A 21,965-nucleotide genomic window follows, 5' to 3' on the forward strand; every position below is an offset into this window, starting at 1 on the left:
ACAAAGAAAGAAAGAAACAAAGAAAGAAAGAAGGAAAGTGAGCAAAAACTAACAGTTCCAGAGCTGGTCTCTGGAACTAATTAACATGATACTGCTAAATATCTTTGTACAATATTATAGGAGTTAAGGATGCTGGTGCTGGCTTGATGACTATAAACCTAAAACCAGATATGAACTGAAAATGCTCACGTGTTTCATTATATATGAAGTTATGTGTAAATTTGAACCTTTACCACATGTTTGCAACTTAAATTATTCTGATCAACATAATGAAGAATAATCACCGCCGATTAATTCTAAAAGGTCATGAAGTATACAAATATGTAATTGGCTGAAATAAAAATATTTAAGTTATTTGACTGCTCTTATTGTATCACCACTTTATTTACCGTTGGCCAAGTCCTTCAAGCCATATATGCCGAGCTGTGAAAGCTCTATACAAATTATAAATTAGCTGACATGAAAATGTGAAATGACTTTCGATATTGTTTTGACCTAGTACCTGGTATAGTCATCAATGTACATAGCATGTTTTGCCAACTTTGATCAAGTAAATCCTGGTATATATCCCTAATAAGCAAAGTTCATTGAATATGTAAATTAGTTAATGCTTAATGATTGTCAATAATGTTGTATCATGGTATCTGCAATATGTGTAGCAAATTTTGTCAACTTCGGTCAAGTCAAGTCAGACATATGTCTCTTATTAGGAAAGATCATTAAATATGCAAATTAGGAATTGGCTGAAGAGAAAATGCTTAATGACTTTCATTAATATTGTATAATAGTGTCTTTAATGTACATAGTAAGTTTCATCAATTTTGATCAAGTCAATTCAGATAAATATCCCGAATTATGAAAATTCATTTAATATTAAAATTAGATTTTGGCTGAAGTAAAAATGTCTTTTGATTTTCAATAATGTTATATCACAGTATCACAGTATGTTGCTCACGCTTATATTTTGGCAATGTGTCCGTTGTATTCGCCGAAAATCACATGAAACGAGCGTTTTTGAAGCAAATTAAGTACTAGGTATGAATTTTGAGAATGCTAGGGAACGATCGACTGTTAAATGATAGACAAACTCGCCACTTTTCATAGTAAATCGAACATCGAAGATGACATGGTGGCATAATCCCTATAGGAAATAGCCATTCTGTTTCCAGACTTGGGTTGCTTCTCGCTTATGTACACACGTACGTCTATGGGGCGAATAGTCCCAGAGCTGAATAGCTCACGAGGGACTGTGTTCTGAGCTTAGCATAATTAGTTTGGCAATGACAGCGCGTCTGTCCGACTCCGACTCTGGCAGAAGTATTGGGATATTCTTGATTGGACACACACGCTTGGTGTGATGAGCTATTTTTGGCCCGAAAACAGCATCTGATGCTGGCCGATGACGTACTCGTCACAAGAAGAAAATTGATATGCCATTTTGCGTGACTTTTGTTGTCCGATCGTCATATCCAAATTTGCCCGGCGTACCATACACATTTGCCATCGTTGGGTGATAGGTAGAAGCCACAAAACCAAACCACACGGCCCTTTTCAGGCCATCGAACTTTCCAGTAAGAGAGTACCCGATAATACATTTTCTTCTTCATGGCACGTTTTGTGGAGGGACTGTGTTCACGGTTGCCAAGATGCAAGCCACACCCACCAAAATCAAGTCATTGACAATGACATAATCCCCACTGTATTAGTCTTGATGGGGTAGGGAAATGTGGTCATTAAGAAGTATCACTGGAGTGTATATGTTGAGATCTATGGGCACATAGGTCTATGTCGTTCCCAATTTGTTCAAAACCATAGGTGATAATCCTTGTACTAAGTTTGAATGAAATCGCTACAGGCGTTTCTGAGATATCTGCGTGAACGGACGGACGGACGGACGGACGCATGCACGCACAGATGCACGCACGGACGGACATGACCAAACCTATAAGTCCCCCCGGACGGTGTCCGTGGGGACTTATAATTAATTATGCAAATGAGCAAAAGTAAGCAAGCCACACCCACCAAAAACTAATCAGTTCTTGCCATTTACAAACTGAATCTATGTACAAACTTTGATCCAGATCTGAAGAGCTGTTTTTGAGATATCGAGCACACAGACAGACAGACAGACAGACACACACACACACACACACACACAGACAGACATGGCTGCGTCATATGCTCACGTGTATGAACATGTGGGCAAAAAAATGTAAGAATCTTATTGCCAATAAAAATGTCTTATTTGTTATGTATTGTGAAAAGTTCTCATAATTTGACCCAGCGAGAAAATGGAATCAAAAATGGAAATATGGTGATTTGCATAAATTTGCACACATTTACACTTTTTTCTTACAACAGCTTGTCATGCTCAAAGGTGAAAACAACCAACATTTTAATCTTACATCTACAAATTAACAAGTCATCGTTGATGACACAGTCCCCACTTGTTATGGGTAGTACTTTGATTACAGGTCCTACGAGAGGATAGAGTCCTCTTCATTAGGTCTGTGATAAAAATACTTTGAATAAATTCGCTTGATACATGTCTGAGCTGTAGTTCAGGACACGAAAAAATCGTAATAAAATGGCCACAGAACAAATCTATGTCAGGGTTCTCAAAAATTTTTGAAGTAGGCGGAAAATTTAGAAAAGTAGGCGGCCAGCTTCTATGTGCAACCAGGTTTCCTAGGCGGGGGGGGGGGGGTGTTAAGAATTTTTTATATTTGAAGACATTTCTTAGCAATTTTATGCATTGTATAAAAGGCTATTTGACATACACATAGGGGGAGGGTTTCAGGGAGGGGGACCCCCTCCCTGTGTGCTAGAAATTTTTAAATTTTGAAGACATTTTGGAGTAATTTCATGCATTCTTGCACTGTTTCAGCATACAGAATAATCATTATCACAATCATGTTAAGCAACTAACTGATCAGGGTTGAAGAAATAGAACTGTAGCAATATACAAAAGAAAAAAATACTCAAGCATCAGCAAAGGGGAGTCATCAATGTTGGCACTTGCCTAATCATAATCATAATCTGATAGATCATCCATCATCTCAAGACCTAGCTGCTTCAGTATGGATTGCAAATCCTCCACCTTTTCCACTAAATCCTCTGGTATGATCTCATCAGTTGTTTGAACAGCAGCATCACTCAACATGACTGGTACTGTTTTAGTCGTCTGCTTTTGTGATGCATTGACAGGGGGCAATTTTGACCTCTTTTTTTGCTCTAGCCACTTTTCTACAGCCATGTTCACAACCTGATCACACTTTGTAGTCTCTGGTCCATTTATTGTGACATGCATTATGGCTTCAAGCATTTTGTTGCCAAGTCTATTTCTCAGTTTTGTTTTAACATTCTTCAGGCAACTTGCACCTCTCTCAGGCCATGCATTGCTTACTGGCAATGCCAGTGCAATTTCTGCCAAGTACACAAGTTGTGAAAAAAATGGAGCATATGTGCTCTTTCTTCTCACCAACTCTAGAAGAAACCATTCTGTGCTTGTCATCATTGACATATTTGTTTTCACATCAATTGGAATTGATGATTTCAACTTATCATCAATATGATATTTCATCTGTTGCCATTCATTTAGTAGTTTCAAGGTCTTTTGGGACTTCCCATCACCACTTTCAAGTTTGTAAAAGTGTTCAGCCAAGACCTTGATGTTCCCCTCCCCACATGAGTCAAACCCTGGATCAGTGAGGTTGGCAACAGCCATGGGATCAAAGACCTCAAAAGCACTGACAACATCAAGGGTGTCAGAAAATCTGTGATCTATATTTTCAACAAGAGCATCAACATATTTTTCCAACAGCCTTTCAAGCTCAGTAGATGTATTCTTTGTGTATTTTAGGTCAGAGCTTAGACTGCTATACACATCAATATCTGCCTGGAGTTTTTGTAATGGCTCTTTTTCTTCTTTCATTTGCAACAATTTTGTCTTAGTTAGTACAATTTGAGGTTTGATCATGGAGAAGTTGACATTGTCAGCTTGAAATTTCTTAGACAATGCAGACAAGATTGGCAGCACATCTTTTAAGATATACAGTGTTCCCACAAATTTCATGTTTTTCATTTTTTTATCAAACCACATGCAGTGGCGTCTTTTTCTTGCAGTGTGTCTAATGCTAGCATTACAGCCTCAAAATCGATCACTAAACTAGTCACTGCTTGATCAAAACTCAACCATCTAGTTTGACATGCCTTTTTCAGTCGCCTTGTAACAGCTGATCTACCCTTTTCTGAAAGTTCAACACCTTTCAGCCTTGTTTGAAATTTCAAGTATAGAGCCATACGTTTTGGAGAATTTTCAAAATATCTCCATAACTGTTGAAGTAGTTCTTCAACAGTTTTGATGTACTTGATATCTGTATTTGTATCAACACAGGCCAATGAAAGACGGTGGCATACACAGTGTATATTGATTAGCAAAGGATTCAAGTCCCTAAGCCTTTTTGCCACACCACTTGTTTTACCCAACATAACTGCAGCTCCATCTGTAGACAAACCCATCAATTGTTGTACTGGCAACTTACACTTTTGTAACTGTTGTAAAAGTAGTTTGCTGAGATTTTCAGCATTAGCAGAATCCCCTTCTTCCAGTACATCTTGGACAGACAGGAAATCTGTTTTGACATTACCAGACTGTACATCAAAGTAACGGATGAAAGTGACCAGCTGTTCACACACAGCAATATCTGTCACTTCATCAGACATAAGACTAAAACATTCAGCATTGTACACCTTTTGAAGGGTACTTTCCTTTACAACATCACCAAGTACAAGAAAGATATCTTGAATTGATCCTACAGATCTGTGCTGAAAGTACTTAAGATCATCAACTCCCATGACACCCTCAATCATTTCTAGGAGTGCCAGGTACTTTCTGTTTGCAATGAACTCTTTCATAAGGAAGTATGCTGCACCAAATGCTTTGTGTAGCACCTCTTTCTGTAAAGAGGTCTTTAATTCATATTCCTTGTGGAATACTGATCCTTGTTGCAGAAGCTCACTAGTAATTGCTGCCTCGTGACCCTTTGATGTGATGTGACACTGAAATGAGTCAACTTTAAATCTAACGCTAGGAACGTGTGAAAATGTTGTAGTCTTGTTCTGGGCATTTTTAATATCATGTTTACGACACAAAAAGCAAAACATGCCTTCACTCTCTTTATAACAAAGCCACCAATTTCTACATGAAAATAACCAAGCATGCTGGAATCTCTTGGGTGCAATTCTTTGTACTTCAGAATGACTGAGTGATGTGCATCCAACATTAGAGCATATAAACTGATTATGAACTACATGTTTGGATTTGCCTTGATCGTCAAACAAGCTTCTCACAATCTCCTTGGCAACATTAGGTTTAAAAGGACAATCATTCTTGCTCATAGCAAGTTGACTGGTTGATGGATTAGGTGTACATGTAGTATCTGATTCTGTACTCTTACTATCGGATGTATATGGAACAATGGTATCAGAGTGACTAGATGGATGTGTGCTAGACTGAATGGATTTGTGAGTGTCAGGTGGAGTGGCGTGAATGACTACAGCATTTTGAGAAGATGTCTGTGTGATACTGGATGGCTCTGTGAAACTCAACTGACTTGGCTTTGTGACACCAGACTGACTATTAACTGACTGTTTAACATCACTGACTGGCTGCATGACTCTATACGACTGACTGGCTTGTGTGATCCTACATTGACTTGTACTTGACTGACTGTTTTGTTTTGTGAGACTCAGACTGCTGGATTGCTGTGCAACACTGTCACAGGCAGACTGGTTAATTTGCTGTGCAACACTACACTGACTGGGGCTGCTTGAGCATGTATCAGAAGTCACTACACTACTCTTTCCTGTAAATAAATATAAAATAATATATATGTTCAATTACAACATGTTTTCATGGGATAAAGTTTTAAAAAGTCAGAACAATTAATTTGATATCACTCAGGCCTGTCATAAGGATAACTACATTCAATTGGCAGGGATTAGTAGCAAAATTTCACCAGACTGTTGTGTAGAAGCTCATGACTTGAACAAACATTTTAAAATACATCTCAGAATAAGGGTTTTCACAACCCCGAAAATGATCCGCTTGAATCCTGACCAGTCTGGCAATACAGAGTTTTTTTACTGATTTAAATAAACTTGACAGAAGATACAGTAATATCGGTATAAACAGTTTATTCAATTCAATGAATTATAGGTACACAATTTTCAGTGATTTTAATTCACTGTACTTATTTCACAACAACGTGTATCTGCGAGCTGAATATTGAATTTTGGTGATGTTGCATATAATTGAGAAAGAGGACTAAATTTCAGTGTTAGTGTTTGATAAAATCCGAAACTGACGACACCGAACGCCAAACTACTAGTGTACTACATCGTAATGTGTACAGCTCACCGGCAGTCAATTGAGACACAGTACACACAAACTGACAAAGCCATATCGGTCGACGTGAAATTTGACCCTGCTATCGACGTAGCGTTGCAAAAGTACAAAAAATGAGACCAATCAATTTTTTGTTTATTTAGATTTGAATCTAAAACCTACCAAAATCATCACACACAGTCCTACTCTTACGCAAAAAAATAAAAGTTTTCAAGCGTCGACTTTCTCTTGTGCGACACACCACATAGATCATGGATAGAGGGACTGTGGACACAACGCGATCTCGATCGACGTGAATTTTGACACTGTGATCGACCATGGATGGATAGAGGTGGCGTTTCAAAGGTATGAAAAATAAAATTCAGTGACTTTTGGTCGCTTTAGGTTCGATCAAAAACCTACCAAACTCATCAGAAAAGGTCCTACTCTTTGGCAGAAAACCAAAGCTCTCAAGCGTCGACTTTCTCTTCCGCGACGCCATGATGTTTGAGCGACCTCACCGTCGGCTTCATTCGGAAATGGTCGGCTATTCGTGGGCATAACGTAATATATGTGGCACCATGTTCGGCTCTACCCGATGTGAACGTAGGAATATTCGGGCTGTGATCGGAAAGGCAATGCAAGGTTGACCTCTAGGTACAACACGTTCGCCGATCGTGGTACGACAGTGATAGCAACAAGTTCGCCGCGTAATACTAGACTACATATAGCCACATCGGCACTTTAGAAATGTTATCTCCGTCTTGCCCGACCACCAAAAGATCAAAATATTTTTAACAAAACCACAATTTCGGGGCTAGAGAGCGAAACTGTGCTTGAAAGTAGCCGGCCAGAATACTGAAGTAGCCGGTCAATTTGGCCGGCATCCGGCTAAAAATGAACACGCTGTATGTGCATATGTATGACAGACATCCAGCTCTATGGATTTGCTCAGAATTAGATATACGCATAATTAATGAGGTACAGTATGAAGCATCATAAGGTCTCCATCATACCATATATGAAGGGTGTAGCATTGTGGTTACTGAGTTATCAGTTCGTGTACACTCTAAAATAGGAGACATTTGCTGAAGTCATGACCTTTTGTATTGTCCAATGACAGAAGGGAATTTCTCATGAATATTTAAATTTGTAAAAGTGGAAGTGAACGTACGATTTTGCGGGAACGAACCCATTGGCAACTTTCGGCGGGTTTTTTAACCGCAGTTGACAGATATTCGGTGTCTTTCGAATGAAAATATCTCCAAAATGGTCTACACTTTAAAATGGCAGCTTTGGAGGGTGGTACGTGCGAGATTTTTCTCGTTACATCATTTTGAAGTTAGTCATTGAAATACGCAAATCGCCATCACACTTTCCCGCGATTTTAACGTTGAAAGTCGACTAATTTTTGCGGGCGTTTTACGATCGTAGTTCTAGCTTACTTAGTTATTTCTTATATCATTCGTAGGGGCAGAAAACCAGCTTTCTAATAATGCCTAACACTTGGGTCCCACGGATAGGTGCGCAACGGTGCGCGGTTTTGAAAACGGGAAGCATTGTTGATCGCAGGTCGCCTGACTAGTACTGCAGCCTACAGGTCCGTTCAAAGACATGAAATGACTGGCCATCCGATGGTTACATCAATTGTGCGTCCTCAGCTAAAAACGTCTAGAAGACCATATGAAAGTGTCTTCCGTCCATGGCATGAACTTTACGATGTTTAAGTTCCATGATTCTGTTGCTGCGACTCTGTTGTTTTCCTCGATAGGCGGAAGCGAGCAGTCGCGATATGCGCATGTGTCAGACCACAGACGTACGTCTCAACGTTGGCGGCGGTGTTCCGCATGACGTTATCGACACGGTGATTGGTTCATTTTAGTCACATGGGCGTTTATGGGATATATTTTGAACGTCTCCTATTTTAGAGTGTACACGAACTGGTTATGGAAACACATGTATATTTGAGGTCAAAGGTCATCAAGGTCATGTGACATTTTGTCAAAATAATTGTATTGCTAAGTTATCCCTATATACCAAAAATCAGACCTCTAGCTCTATTGGCTCGCTCAAAATTAGATATGCACATAATTAATGAGGTACAATATGTGGCGTCATAGAGTGTCCCATCATACCATACATGAAGGATGTAGCACTTGTGTTTACTGAGTTATGGACAAATATGTATATTTGAGGTCAAAGGTCACCGAGGTCACATGACATTTTGTCAAAAAAATTGTCGTGCTAAGTTATCCCTATATACCAAAAATCAGACCTCTAGCTCTATTGGCTTGCTCAAAATTAGATATGCACATAATTAATGAGGTACAATATGTGGCATCATAAAGTGTCCCATCATACCATACATGAAGGTAGTAGCACTTGTGGTTACTGAGTTATGGACAAATATGTATATTTGAGGTCAAAAGTCACCGAGGTCACGTGACATTTTGTCAAAAAAAATGTATTGCTAAGTTATCCCTATATACCAAAAATCAGACCTCCAGCTCTATTGGCTTGCTCAAAATTAGATATGTGCATAATTAATGAGGTACAATATGTGGCGTCATAAGCTGTGCAATCATACCATATACCGTATGAAGGGTGTAGCACTTGTGGTTACTGAGTTATGGACGAATACGTATATTTGAGGTCAAAGGTCACTGAGGTCATGTGACATTTTTGAAAAAAAATAGTATCGCTAAGTTATCCCTATATACCAAAAATCAGACCTCTAGCTCTATTGGCTTGCTCAAAATTAGATATGCACATAATTAATGAGGTACAATATGTGGCGTCATTAGCTGTCCCATCATACCATATATGAAGGGTGTAGCACTTATGGTTACTGAGTTATGGACAAATATATATATTTGAGGTCAAAGGTCACCAAGGTCACGTGACATTTTGTCAAAATATCTGAGATATCTGCATGAACGGATGGACTCACAGATGGACTCACGGACGGACATGACCCAATCTATAAGCCCCCTGGACTTCATCTGTGGGGACTAAAAACTCTGTCACTGCATCCTTTTTGCAATATGAATACGATGAGAAACTAAATTTTTATTTTTCTTGGCCTTATACATGGGAGTCTATGGACTGCCTTATACATGGGAGTCTATGGACTGCCTTATACATGGGAGTCTATGGACTGCCTTATACATGGGAGTCTATGGACTGCCTTATACATGGGAGTCTATGGAGAATGCCTTATACATGGGAGTCTATGGAGGTGAAAACTAAAAAGTCCTCTAACACGGCCAAAATTGATCGCATTGTGAAACAAATCGACGTGCATCTGTATGGGGTAGGGAACTATCCTTGTGCAAAGTTTGAAAGAAATTGACCTGGGCATGTCTGAGATATCTGCGTGAACGGACGGACGCACGGACGGACGCACGCACGCACGGACGCACGCACGGACATGACCAAACCTATAAGTCCCCCCGGACGATGTCCATGGGGACTAAAAAGTAACAAACATAGGGCCAAAGTCCCTGAAGCTACTATAGACATGGATACAAAATTAAGTATTTCCTGACTGTATGAAATTATCTCACTAAGGTCATCCTAGGGACTTGTAAACCAGTAAGTTCTGTTGAATAAGTTGAGACTGTACGTACTCAGAGAAAGCACACTGAAGACAAATGTTTGAAACTTAAGAAGTTCAAGGTCATCAAAAGCATTATAAGGAATCATGTTACACTTTCATTGCACTGTTTACACAGATTGCATAATTGCTATAAATAGCACATGAGGAATCTTACAGCCAAGCTTTACCATAAAAACCATATCACTTTGACCACTCTTTTAATTGACCACTCTATTTTTTTCCTCAAAAAGTAATCTTATTTTATCCTTACCAAGTCAACCATAAATGGAAATTAGAACTTTCTCTATCTCTATTTATTTGACCACCCTATCATGACAAACTATTATGAGAAATTTCTTTTAGATAACATAAATGGTGGTTCAGAATATCAAAGTTGGGATTCAGGAAAGTTGCCTTTACATGTTTTAATACTCCAAGATGGTAAGCATTTCACTATGAACTGTCAAAAAAAGTTGAACTTTCTGATAATTCCACACTAAAATTATTTTGGCTTTGATGATTTCTAATTAATTCAATTATTTAAAATCTTATTAATTATTTTTTTCTGGGTGAATTGAGAGGATTTATACAGTACAAGAATTACATACAATGTAAGTCAAATTTTGACCAAAAATGACAAAAAAATTCCTTAAAAATACACATTTGCATATTTCATCACAATTGAACAAATCTAAGTTGGGTTATCCTAGGGGACCTGTAAACCAAATAACAAAGCTGTCTGACCAGCGGTTATGAAGAGAGATTTTTTACCAAAAACACCTTTTTTGGCATAAATTTGCCTATTTTCAACAATATCAAAAAATTAAAAAAAATAGTTTCTCAAAATCATATTTTTCATCTACACAACAAATATCAAATCAGTAAGTACTGCGGTTCTCAAGATATTTGAGTGGACGGACGCCTCACAAACGGACATACATACATACATACATACATACATACATACATACATACATACATACAGACTGACGACGGACGCCGGACGGATACCCATCCCAATAGCTTCTATAGACTATAGTCTATAGTAGCTAAAAATTGAATGAATCTTTCCAAAAAAGTTATTTTTAGTAAAATTTGCTGTGCTTTGTAGAACACACCCTAACTAAGTAAGGCAATGCATAGAAACAACTACTGTCGGTATACACTGATGGGGCACTGAGTGCTGGAATGCTGGGTCAGAGTATAGTCCCATGCAGCATTTTAAGAGTTAAACATCATAAATAAATATGCTTAATAATATAAAACCAAGAAGCCCTTCAAAGCTTATTACTATAAGTAATTACATACACAAAATCGAGTACTATTTCCTCCATATAGAACTTGCTTAGCAGCCCATGCTCCATAACATAAATTGAAACCAAACCTTATGTAGATCCAACACCGGCGGGGAAAGTTACTTAAATTTACCTTCAAAGCACAAAATATGCAAGAGTTTCCCATGCACGCATGACCTGTAAGTAGTCGAAAACTTCGTCGGAAGACATCCAAATGCCATAGAACCTAAAAAAGAAGGAACATTTATGAACATATTAGAGACAGTTTGCACAGAATTTAGTCAAAGCGATAAGTCATTTAACATTGAGGTATAGTTTACATTCTTCAATAGTTCTCTTTAAGAATTTATTTAGAGCAGATGATGCAGAATGGTTCGAAATATGAAAATATCATATCTACAAATCAAGTTTTAAAATGTGAGTAAATGGAAAAAATTCTACAATACAAAATTTGCTTGTCCTGTACAGGTCTTATGCATATCGTAGACTTCACAACAATGTACACATATCTAAAACTAAAGACATCCAATAAGTAGTTTTGAAAAATAAGAATGAATTAGCACTTCTCAATTGGGTTATTCCTACAAACCAGTGTAAAAATTTCACACCTGTCAGTTGAAGGTGAAGTTCACCAAGGCTGATTTTTACATATGTGCTGGCTTTGGGGTTGGTTATTCAGAAAAAGCCTTTTTTGCCATTCATAAATCATGCGATTTTTAACAAAAACGGACCAAAATAGTGGCATGACTTTTGGAAATGAAAGAAGGGCAAATGTTCATGCTGTCATCATGTGGTTTGGCAAGGACCATTTTTCAGTGGGTGGGGAGGGGTAGTTGGTCATAATCATATGCTGCATCTACACAGGAAGTATCAAGTCTGTAAGTATGCGGTTCTCATAATACAGTGTCTTCATTTGAGTTGACAACTATCCTTACAAACATACATTACATTCATACATACATACATACATAAAAGCATGTACATACATATATACATACATACATACATACATACATACATACCGGTACATACTGATGCAGACCCCAGACAGATACCCATCCCAATATAGCTTCAGGAGAGTCTACAGTAGCTGAAAGTTGCATGATAGTTTGAATATATCATATTTTGATCATCTCTATTAAATATCAAAGCTACAAGACAAGTGGTTTTGGTAAAAAAAAACATTTTGACCAAAACAATAAAAATACCGCCAATGGCACTTGGACATAATGACCATCTAGTATTATCAGAATTTATCAACAACCTCATTGTGAATTAGACAGACCATGGAGTCGATATACAACATACCGGTACAGTACAGTCCACGCAGAACCTGTCATTGTGCTGGCATTTTGCGAGCACAATGCCAGCATTCTTAGCGCATTATGCCAGCACCATTAGGTGTGAAGTGCCAGCATTTTAGGAGCACTGTGCGAGCACTTTGTGAGCACTGTGCCAGCACTGAACAAAATGTGCCCGCACAGTGTGGGTGATTGAACTCAAAAATGTGCGCTCAGAGATAGTTGTCGATGACAACGTTGCTACACTTGCCTAACTGAAATACCGGCGGCTGGGAGTAACTGAATAATCTTGAGTCCTAAAACCAGCTCCAAACTCTCTTTTTGTGCCAAAGGCAACTCTAAAATCTTAGTCGTAGACAGGTCACAGTAAGATATTATCACATGCGTACAGTATGCGTAGAGCTCTGAAAAAATCTACTTCAAACTCTGCTGGACCTAAGACACTAGACCTCTCACTGATCGTGGTCTAAGGTTGGAACACGGACGTGTAGACCGTGGTTGGACGTGCTTTATAGATGTGAAAAATTGCAACAAGTGAACATTATTGTGGCCATTTACAATAAATAAAGTTCATGACACAGTATTAGTAATATCACAGGCACAGACCACATTGTTATGAAATATACCGGGGAAATATGCCAGTGGAAATCCCTGAATGAATTCTTCCATCATTTGCCGTAGAGTAGACATCATACATGATGTCTAGGGCATGATGGAGAAACCTAATACATAGGAGCACCAGATTGTAAACCATTTCATATTAGGGAGGATGAAGAATAACAAGTTTTGAATTGTTGCCCGTTGTTGTATTTGAAACAACGAGTCCTTTTTACATAGGTAAGGATATGAGAGCAACCAGCAAATAAGAACTAGCAGCGAAATAAAATTTGTTTTGAAATCTACAGCTCGTATTTTTGTCCTGAACTTTTTACGATTACATGGATGACTTTGCTCTGGATCCGACTATCTATAGTTTAAAAAAATGTGCTTTAAAAATGTTACCAAGTGGGAGTGCCACTTTAATGTAATGGTAGACACTGCAGTTAGCAATATGGAGTCACTATCATACTAAAGTCAGCGGTGATGTTGTAGGAAAATGCAAGTGTTTTCATTGGCTTACTGATTTTTCGTGCTAATTCTGCCGTGTGTTTGTCACTTAAAAAATCAGACTTAACCCTTTTCCTGCCAGGTACATATTTCACCACCAGGTCAAGATGGTTATTAAAAATTAATGAAACACAATGTATTCCATATGATGTATTTTAACATAATACTGTACATTTGAAAGCTGTTGAAAACATAATACTGTAAAGTTGATTTTTTTGGACAAAAGATGCTGTAACACACCAAGCCAAGTGGGTGAAAATACGTCATGTTTTGGCTCAATACCGCTTTTTTACTGACTTGGCTGATGGGGAAGTGATACAGTTATTACTGTCTGGCAGGAAAAGGGTTAAGTTTCAAAGATAGCCGAATCGGCAAACCATTTTGCTGAGATGCCAAGTCCGAGTTTTGAGGAGGGACCATGGTCCATGGATGTACAAAAATACATCCGCGGTCTGTCCGGTGCGTGTCCGTTTTCAAAAATATCTGAGCCATCACGCATGCACTGTGTTTAAAGAGGGTCAATAGTACACTCTACAACTAAACCAGACACTGAGATGCAAGAATGTGAAACGAGAAAATCCAGTTCCAAAATGACCTATAACTCGCAAAAGTATCTCGCAACAGTGTGCGAAATTAAGATAAAATAGCTTCAGGTCATAAGGGCCTGCACCAAGCCAAAGCTTCAGGTCCTTACAGAAAACTGCCGGTCCTCAATAAATGCAGTTGTTAACGACCATTAAAGTCAACCTCTCCACCAATACTATGCTTTTGAATGTTGTAATATTTAATTTTCATGTCCTTTTATCAATAGAGTCAGTAAGTATTCACTCAAAAGGACTATTGTTCACATAGATTGCAGAATAGTGTAAGTGAATGATCATGAATCATTCATCTACATGATCTGGAATCTGAAAAAGATCACAGCCCTCATCTTCCTCATTGTCATGCGCACAAATTTATCAATGTTTTCCACACAAGGGAGGGGGAGTATGGGACTAACAGGAGAATTTGACATTTTTTCTAGCCATGTCAAATCCCCACTCTCGGACTATAAAATGATGTCAAACACCCAGGGGCCGGGGAATACAGGGTTATGCACCTGCTACTCGTGACTGATGAAAGCAAGAAAATTTGTCTCTCATGACTTTCTATGGGGAATGGTGTTCTCTACATTGCTGTGTACAAATGTACACTACACCAGGGCATGTGATATTGTGATTTGAAAACGGTTGGCGAGCTGAAAATCACTTCTGAAATTTGCTAACGCGAGTAGTAGAAGAGTGAGTGAATATCTTAGTACCTGAAAACAGTCATAAGTGTATGAACAATTTTTTATGCAAACATTGATTACTACGTCCTTTTTAAACAGAAGGAGAAAATACTTGGTATGTATTTTGATATGACGTATGGATTACTTTCAACATTTTTCAAAAAATAAATATGCTTAAATGTGGCCTCTGTTGCATTCATGAAGAAACAGGTGAAGTTATACTTTAATTAAAGGACAAGTATCGTAACTTTTTCTCGATTATAGAATTGCATACAACATGAATGGCAAACGATAATCGCGGAAATGAATGTATATTTTCCGATCGAAAAGTTTTGCCTGAGCGATTGCTGGGTCTCATCGCCCTTTGAAAGCTGAAAGTTATTAAAATGACTCTGAAAAGTTTGACAGGCACTGATACTGCTGAAAACCATCGACACCGTAAAATCTTAAAGACATATTTTTGCGACATTTAGGCCTACAGCCCAGGATGACGGTGATGTTTGCATGCCTGTCGTAAAACGGTACCGGTATACATCGAAACAATTTGAAGCCCTACTCTCGGCCTCAGAGAGTATACACGAGGATCGTGCAACTCGACAAAACTGTTATGATAAGGCCGCTCTGTTTTATAAAATGTATAAGTATTATCGCGTCGATATATCGTGGTAACAGTCGGCCTTGCGAACTTTGGTTAAAGACCAACCAGCAAGCAAGATGTTGTAACGGTCAACAAACAACGTAGCGAAACGTGAACTTGATTGTCGACTGCAAGTAGCACAATTGGGCTGTCGTGTAACATCTAGTCCTTGTATCGGGCGTAGTTCAAAACCAGAGAGGTAAAAAATACCTCAATGTTCAAAACCAAATATGATTAGTCAACAGCACTGTTCTCTTAGTAGGTTTTTGTCTTAAACTCTTCTATGAACCGTTTATGTTTTGAACGCTTCAATGGAAAATCAAAACAAAGAAAACGAAGTCAGTTTGATAAAATGAAGGGCTGTATTATGTACATTTGTGTACATGTAAATTCCGAACACTTAAAGTGTGGAACTAGTGAAGTGATACTGGGTGTTGTTGTCATATGACACAGATATGCTAACATTACCAGGGTTACACTCACTAGACGAGTATTATTATAATATTGTATCGCATTATTGCACCAAAATCAATTCATTCCATTGCTAGAATCTGCATGCACGGACATAATTCATACTGATCTGAATGTAATCAGCTGCACCGTGCTATGCGCGTCGATCGGAGGGATTAGACTCTTCGTAAATGCAAAAAGTCGCAAGACAAAAATTACTATGTTGCGACATTGTCAACCCCCACCCCTCCCCGTCTGGCGTACCATAGAGCTCGAATTCCCCACTACCAGGACTCGAAGTGCGATCAATATCCCCTGTTGCCCCGCACTCCCACGGTGGGAAACATTGATAGGTGCATGGCATTCAAGTCTGAATCACATGATTCAGAGTCAGTCATCATCTGCATCTGTTACAGGTCTTGACGGAGAAATTTTCATCATTTATTCCAAATTTCAGTCGGTCATAAGGACCGACATGTTGCTAAAAACTTTCGGCCCGACGAGAAATCTGTCGGTCTCGGACCGTCGGACCGACGTTAATTTCGCACACTGACCTATAACTCGCAAAAGTATCAAGACTGCCAACTGCATGCCCTGTCCGATCAGGCATTTCCAAGCAGATATGGCTACCGCTAAGCCTGAGTCTGCCTCTGTAGTAATCGTTTAAAATAAAATTCTAGGTTTCGGCGAATTAAAACAGCGTACTTCTGTAGGCAGATTCATCCGACCGGGAAATATGACGACAGAAGTTCTAAACATTTATACAGGTCCTGTATTGTATTACGATGTACCGTCCCTCCACAGTTTGTAGAAAGTTAAAAGCATAACATTTTTTTGAAAGTTATATTTATGCGATACTAAATCTGAGACTCTTTCTGTCAGTTTTGGGCTGCTGGTCTTCACAGCAACTTGCGTCTATCAGCTTTAAAAAACGTTAAAAATTTTCGGGGTAGACTCAAGTCAATAGTGTCCCCTGCATGAACGTCCTTGGACCAGAACTGCGACCTTTGTTTTATGACAAGTCAAACATACACTGAAATGTACCAGTAAATGTACCAAAATTTACAAATTGACGTGACTTGACTGAACTAATTTCGTAGTCAACATGTATTTGACATTCAGAGGTGACAGATAAAAAACATGAATAATTCCATTTTGTCGAATTGAAAGCCCTCTGTGGGACCTTGGAACTGGATTTTCTCGTTTCACATTCTTGCATCTCAGTGTCTGGTTTAGTTGTAGAGTGTACTATTGACCCTCTTTAAACATAGTGCATGCGTGATGGCTCAGATATTTTTGAAAACGGACACGCACCGGACAGACCGCGGATGTATTTTTGTACATCCATGGACCACAGTCCCTCCTCAAAACTCGGACTTGGCATCTCAGCAAAATGGTTTGCCGATTCGGCTATCTTTGAAACTTAACCCTTTTCCTGCCAGACAGTAATAACTGTATCACTTCCCCATCAGCCAAGTCAGTAAAAAAGCGGTATTGAGCCAAAACATGACGTATTTTCACTGGATGTCAACTTTAGCAACATGCACAGCACTACAGCTAGCCCCTCTTAGTTTGAACATAGACAGTCTTCCCCCCCCTTTCTACTGTCTATGGTTTGAGCAGGTCTGTTACTATGTAACAGTTCATAAACAATGACAGGAAATGACTCAAGCCTGTTTCAGTCACTAGCATGCCATCACTCCTGCACATTTGCAGGATTTCCCTTTTTCTTACCTCATTTGCACATTTTTGACACTGACATGTTCATTTGAACAAATTCACATCTCAACCCCTGCATCTACCTGTACACCAAATACTGAGATTGTAGTTTTGGCGGTATAGGAGCCTTTGTGTGTGACGGACATATATCCGCATATACATACCCACAAACATACAGACATACAGACGCCACCGACTCATCATATAAGCTCTTATTGGTATTTATATACAAAACCAAATATGAGCTAAAAACAAGGAAACTGCATAGGAATGTTTTGTTGAATTTTCATGGTTAGTGTTTGACAATGAGAAGAAATAGTTTTTTTCTGTACTACATAAAGAAGTGTCAGGCGGCCAGACAGGACAATATATTTACATCCAGTAGGTGATCTGACATTCCAAAGAAGGACAATTTCACGAAACCTGGGAAAACATCAGGACATGCCTTGCCATGAATGCACCGCAAGCAGGCGCTGATATGAGTCAGTTCAATTTGATAGAAACATCCTTGAGAAATAAACCTACGACAGACATAAACCTACGACAGACATGTCATCGTTGATGACACAGTCCCCACTTGTTAATCAGTATTTTGATTACAGGTCCTCAAAGAGGATAGTCCTCTTCATTAGGTCTGTGATAAAAATACTTTTGAATGAATTCGCTTGATACATGTCTGAGTTATGGTTCAGGACATGAAAAAAATCGTAACAAAATGGTCGCACAGCGGCCATATTGGATCGCATCACAAAACAAATTGATGTGCATAGCTATGACATTGGTCGATGTCCTTGTACCAACTTTGAATAAAATTGGTCAAAACATGCGGATATGCCTGAGAAATGGCTCTGTACATGAAAAAATCGTAATAAAATGGCAGCCTGGCGGCCATATTGGATCGTATCACAAAACAGATTGACGTGCATATGTATGACATAGGTCAATGTCCTTGTACCAACTTTGAATAAAATCGGTTGAGATATGCCTGAGTTATGGCTCTGTACATGAAAAAATCGTAATAAAATGGCCGCACAGCGGCCATTTTGGATCGTATCACAAAACAAATTGCCGTGCACAGCTATGACATTTGTCAATAAGCTTGTACAAACTTTGAATAAAATCGGTTGAAACGTGCCTGAGTTATGGCTCTGTACATGAAAAAATCGTAATAAAATGGCCGCCTGGCGGCCATATTGGATCGTATCACAAAACAAATTGACATGCATATCTATGACATTGGTCAATGTCCTTGTACCAACTCTGAATAAAATCGGTCAAAACATGCCTGAGTAATGGCTCTGTACATGAAAAAATCGTAATAAAATGGCCGCCTGGCGGCCATATTGGATCGTATCACAAAACAAATTGACATGCATATCTATGACATTGGTCAATGTCCTTGTACCAACTCTGGATAAAATCGGTCAAAACATGCCTGAGTAATGGCTCTGTACATGAAAAAATCGTAATAAAATGGTCGCCTGGCGGCCATATTGGATCGTATCACAAAACAAATTGATGTGCATCTGTATGACATTGGTCAATGTCCTTGTACCAACTTTGAATAAAATCGGTTGGAACATGCCTGAGTTATGGCTCTGTACGTGAAAAAATCGTAATAAAATGGCCGCCTGGCGGCCATATAGGATCGTATCACAAAAAAAACAAATTGACGTGCATCTGTATGCCATATGAAGTAATCCTTGTATCAAGTTTGAATGAAATCGCTCCAGGCATCTCAGAGATATCTGCGTGAACGGACGGACGGACGTGGGGGCTAATAAACCTACGACAGACATGTCATCGTTGATGACACAGTCCCCACTTGTTAATGGGTACTTTGATTAACCTTTCCTGCCAAGTCGGTGAAAATCCGCTTGAAATTCGGTGTAGCTAGAAGCTGAGCAGCCACGGCCGTTATTCTCCTAAGGCGGTGGAAATCGGGCTACTTTTTGGTACCCCCTTTCCTGCCTAGTCGACGGAACTACGTTTTGCTATCCCCTGTGCGTTTAGGGGTCATCCGAGGACAGGTTTTCTGACAAGGAACGCCTTTTCCCCTCGAAATGGGTTCGCAGGGAGTCGATAGACAGGGAAAGGTGCAGAAACCTGTCCGCCAGTCCCCCACACCCGAGGGGGGCTGGGTTTTTTTTACCGCTTTTTAGCGGACTTGGCAGGATAGCATGGTGACGTTTTCTGGCGGAGTTGGACGTACTTGGCTGCCTGGCACTATAGAGATTGCTGCCGAACTTGACCAACTCGGCAATGCTAATCTAGAAGGCTACCTCTTGCAAACGACTTGGCAGATATGCGATGGTGCGAGACGAAAGTCACTTATTCAGTTGTGCGTGACTGAAAATGAGAACGTATTTTTGACGGAACGGCTCGACTTGTTCCTCCCACGGAGCGGATATGAACGACTCGGAAATACCATTACAAACTGGTGTCCGACGTACTAAGCTGGGCTTCAGCTCTGCAAGTTCAAGCCAGGCAACGTCCTTCACCGCCTTGGCCTGCCATTCAATGGACGTAGCTTTGGATTTTTATTTATTCCATCGTCCGAAGTATTGGCTCTGGTTTGCAGGCAAACGTATCCTCTTGCCGACGCATTGGTAACTACGTACGCTGTTTGCGTACAGAGAATTCAAAAGGTGACATGAGGTCAATATGCTACATGTACGGGGATACCGCCTGCATTTTGCAGGGACTGCTTTTGTTATGCAAACCAGCTAGCAGTACAATATGGCTGCCAGCATGTGGACACGTCGATGGCTAGAACAATGGAAGCATATTGCGTTGCACCTGTGCATCGCAAAAGTGAACTGAAGACTTGGGGGTAGTGACTGGTTATCACTGGTTAGCTGCAGCCCAAGCCATGTCGGTACAAACCCGTACCTGACTGAGGACCACTCGATTAAGTCAGTAATGAACGGTAACACTCGTAAGCCAACTCCCAACTGAGCTGGCAAAACTACGTAAAGCTGTGCTTCAATGGCTCAGCCATGTCGTTAATACAACGGCAAAAACGTAGTTTTTGTGCTACACTGCCAAGTCGTTGGAGGTACGTATTCAATTGACCCTACCCTGGGGAAACAGGACAGGTTTGATGGTGCTTCTGCACCCCTAGCACGACCCTCAGGGTCTCTGACTAACAGACGAGTGAGGTGATGTTTGTGCCTAGCGGACGTACGTAATACTGAAGGAGTTTATTTCCGAAAAAATAAACATGAAACGGCAATAAAATGACGCACTCCCAGGGCAAACAAAGCCGGTGACCTCAATTTTTTTCTGCAGCAACCCTTGAGCTCCTTCCCCTGTCTACGGGCATGTAGAAATTATCGAAGTCTAACACGTATAAGTACGGCTAAAACTACCCTGAAAATGGGCGATTTCAGCCAAAATGCCTGGCAGGATAACATGCAGGAGAGCCAATCTTTTGCAGGCACATATTATGGGGCGGTTTTCTACTGACTTGGGAGAATAACGGACAAGGGCGCTCGGCAGGAAAAGGGTTTTAAAAGTCCTCAGAGAGGATAGAGTCCTCTTCATTAATTAGGTCTGTGATAAAAATACTTTGATACAGATGGTGCTCAATGGCCAAGAATGAGTTCCATGGTGATGAAAACATAAAACCAATGTACGCTACCATCCTAAAGAAATTAATCAACTGGATGTTGCAAAACATTTTTGCATTCTATCCTATCACGAACAGATTATCACCGGTACCATATTTCATAGAGTTTGATGCAGTATTTACAACACTATGAGATCAACATCTGTATCAAGTTTCATCAAATTTGACGTTGTATTTGTGGATACATCATTCTAATTAGGAAAGTTCATTACATATGCAATTACAAATTAATTAAAATGACACTGATAAATGTCTTTTTCAATGGTAAAGCAATGTGAGCTTAACATCTGTATAAAGTTTCATGAAATTTGATGCAGTATTTCTTGACATATCAGCCTAATTACGAAACTTCAATAATTGACATGATACTGCTACATGACGTGAAACAAATTGACGAGCATATGTATGAAATAGGTCAATGTCCTTCTACCAACTTTGAATGATACTGGTGGAAATATGTCTGAGTTATGGCTCTGTACATGAGAAAATCGTAACAAAATCGCTGCCATGCAGCGGTATTTGATCTTACTGTTTAAAAAATCAATCCATATATGTATGACATAAGCCAA

At 39.5% G+C, this 21,965-nt stretch overlaps 1 protein-coding gene across 2 annotated transcripts in view; it reads right to left on the reverse strand.

Moving 5' to 3' along the window:
- Positions 1-21,965, reverse strand: part of LOC139122441 (serine-rich adhesin for platelets-like) — a 202,680-nt gene that overhangs the window by 164,095 nt on the left and 16,620 nt on the right. For both annotated transcript variants that reach the window (XM_070687814.1, XM_070687815.1), the window contains exon 3: positions 11,415-11,507. In XM_070687814.1, coding sequence (XP_070543915.1) covers positions 11,415-11,507 — 93 coding nt within the window. The remainder of the gene's footprint in view (positions 1-11,414; positions 11,508-21,965) is intronic.

This window comes from Ptychodera flava, chromosome 22 (genome assembly GCF_041260155.1).
Source record: "Ptychodera flava strain L36383 chromosome 22, AS_Pfla_20210202, whole genome shotgun sequence".
In the NCBI taxonomy this organism is placed as follows: Eukaryota; Metazoa; Hemichordata; class Enteropneusta; family Ptychoderidae; genus Ptychodera; species Ptychodera flava.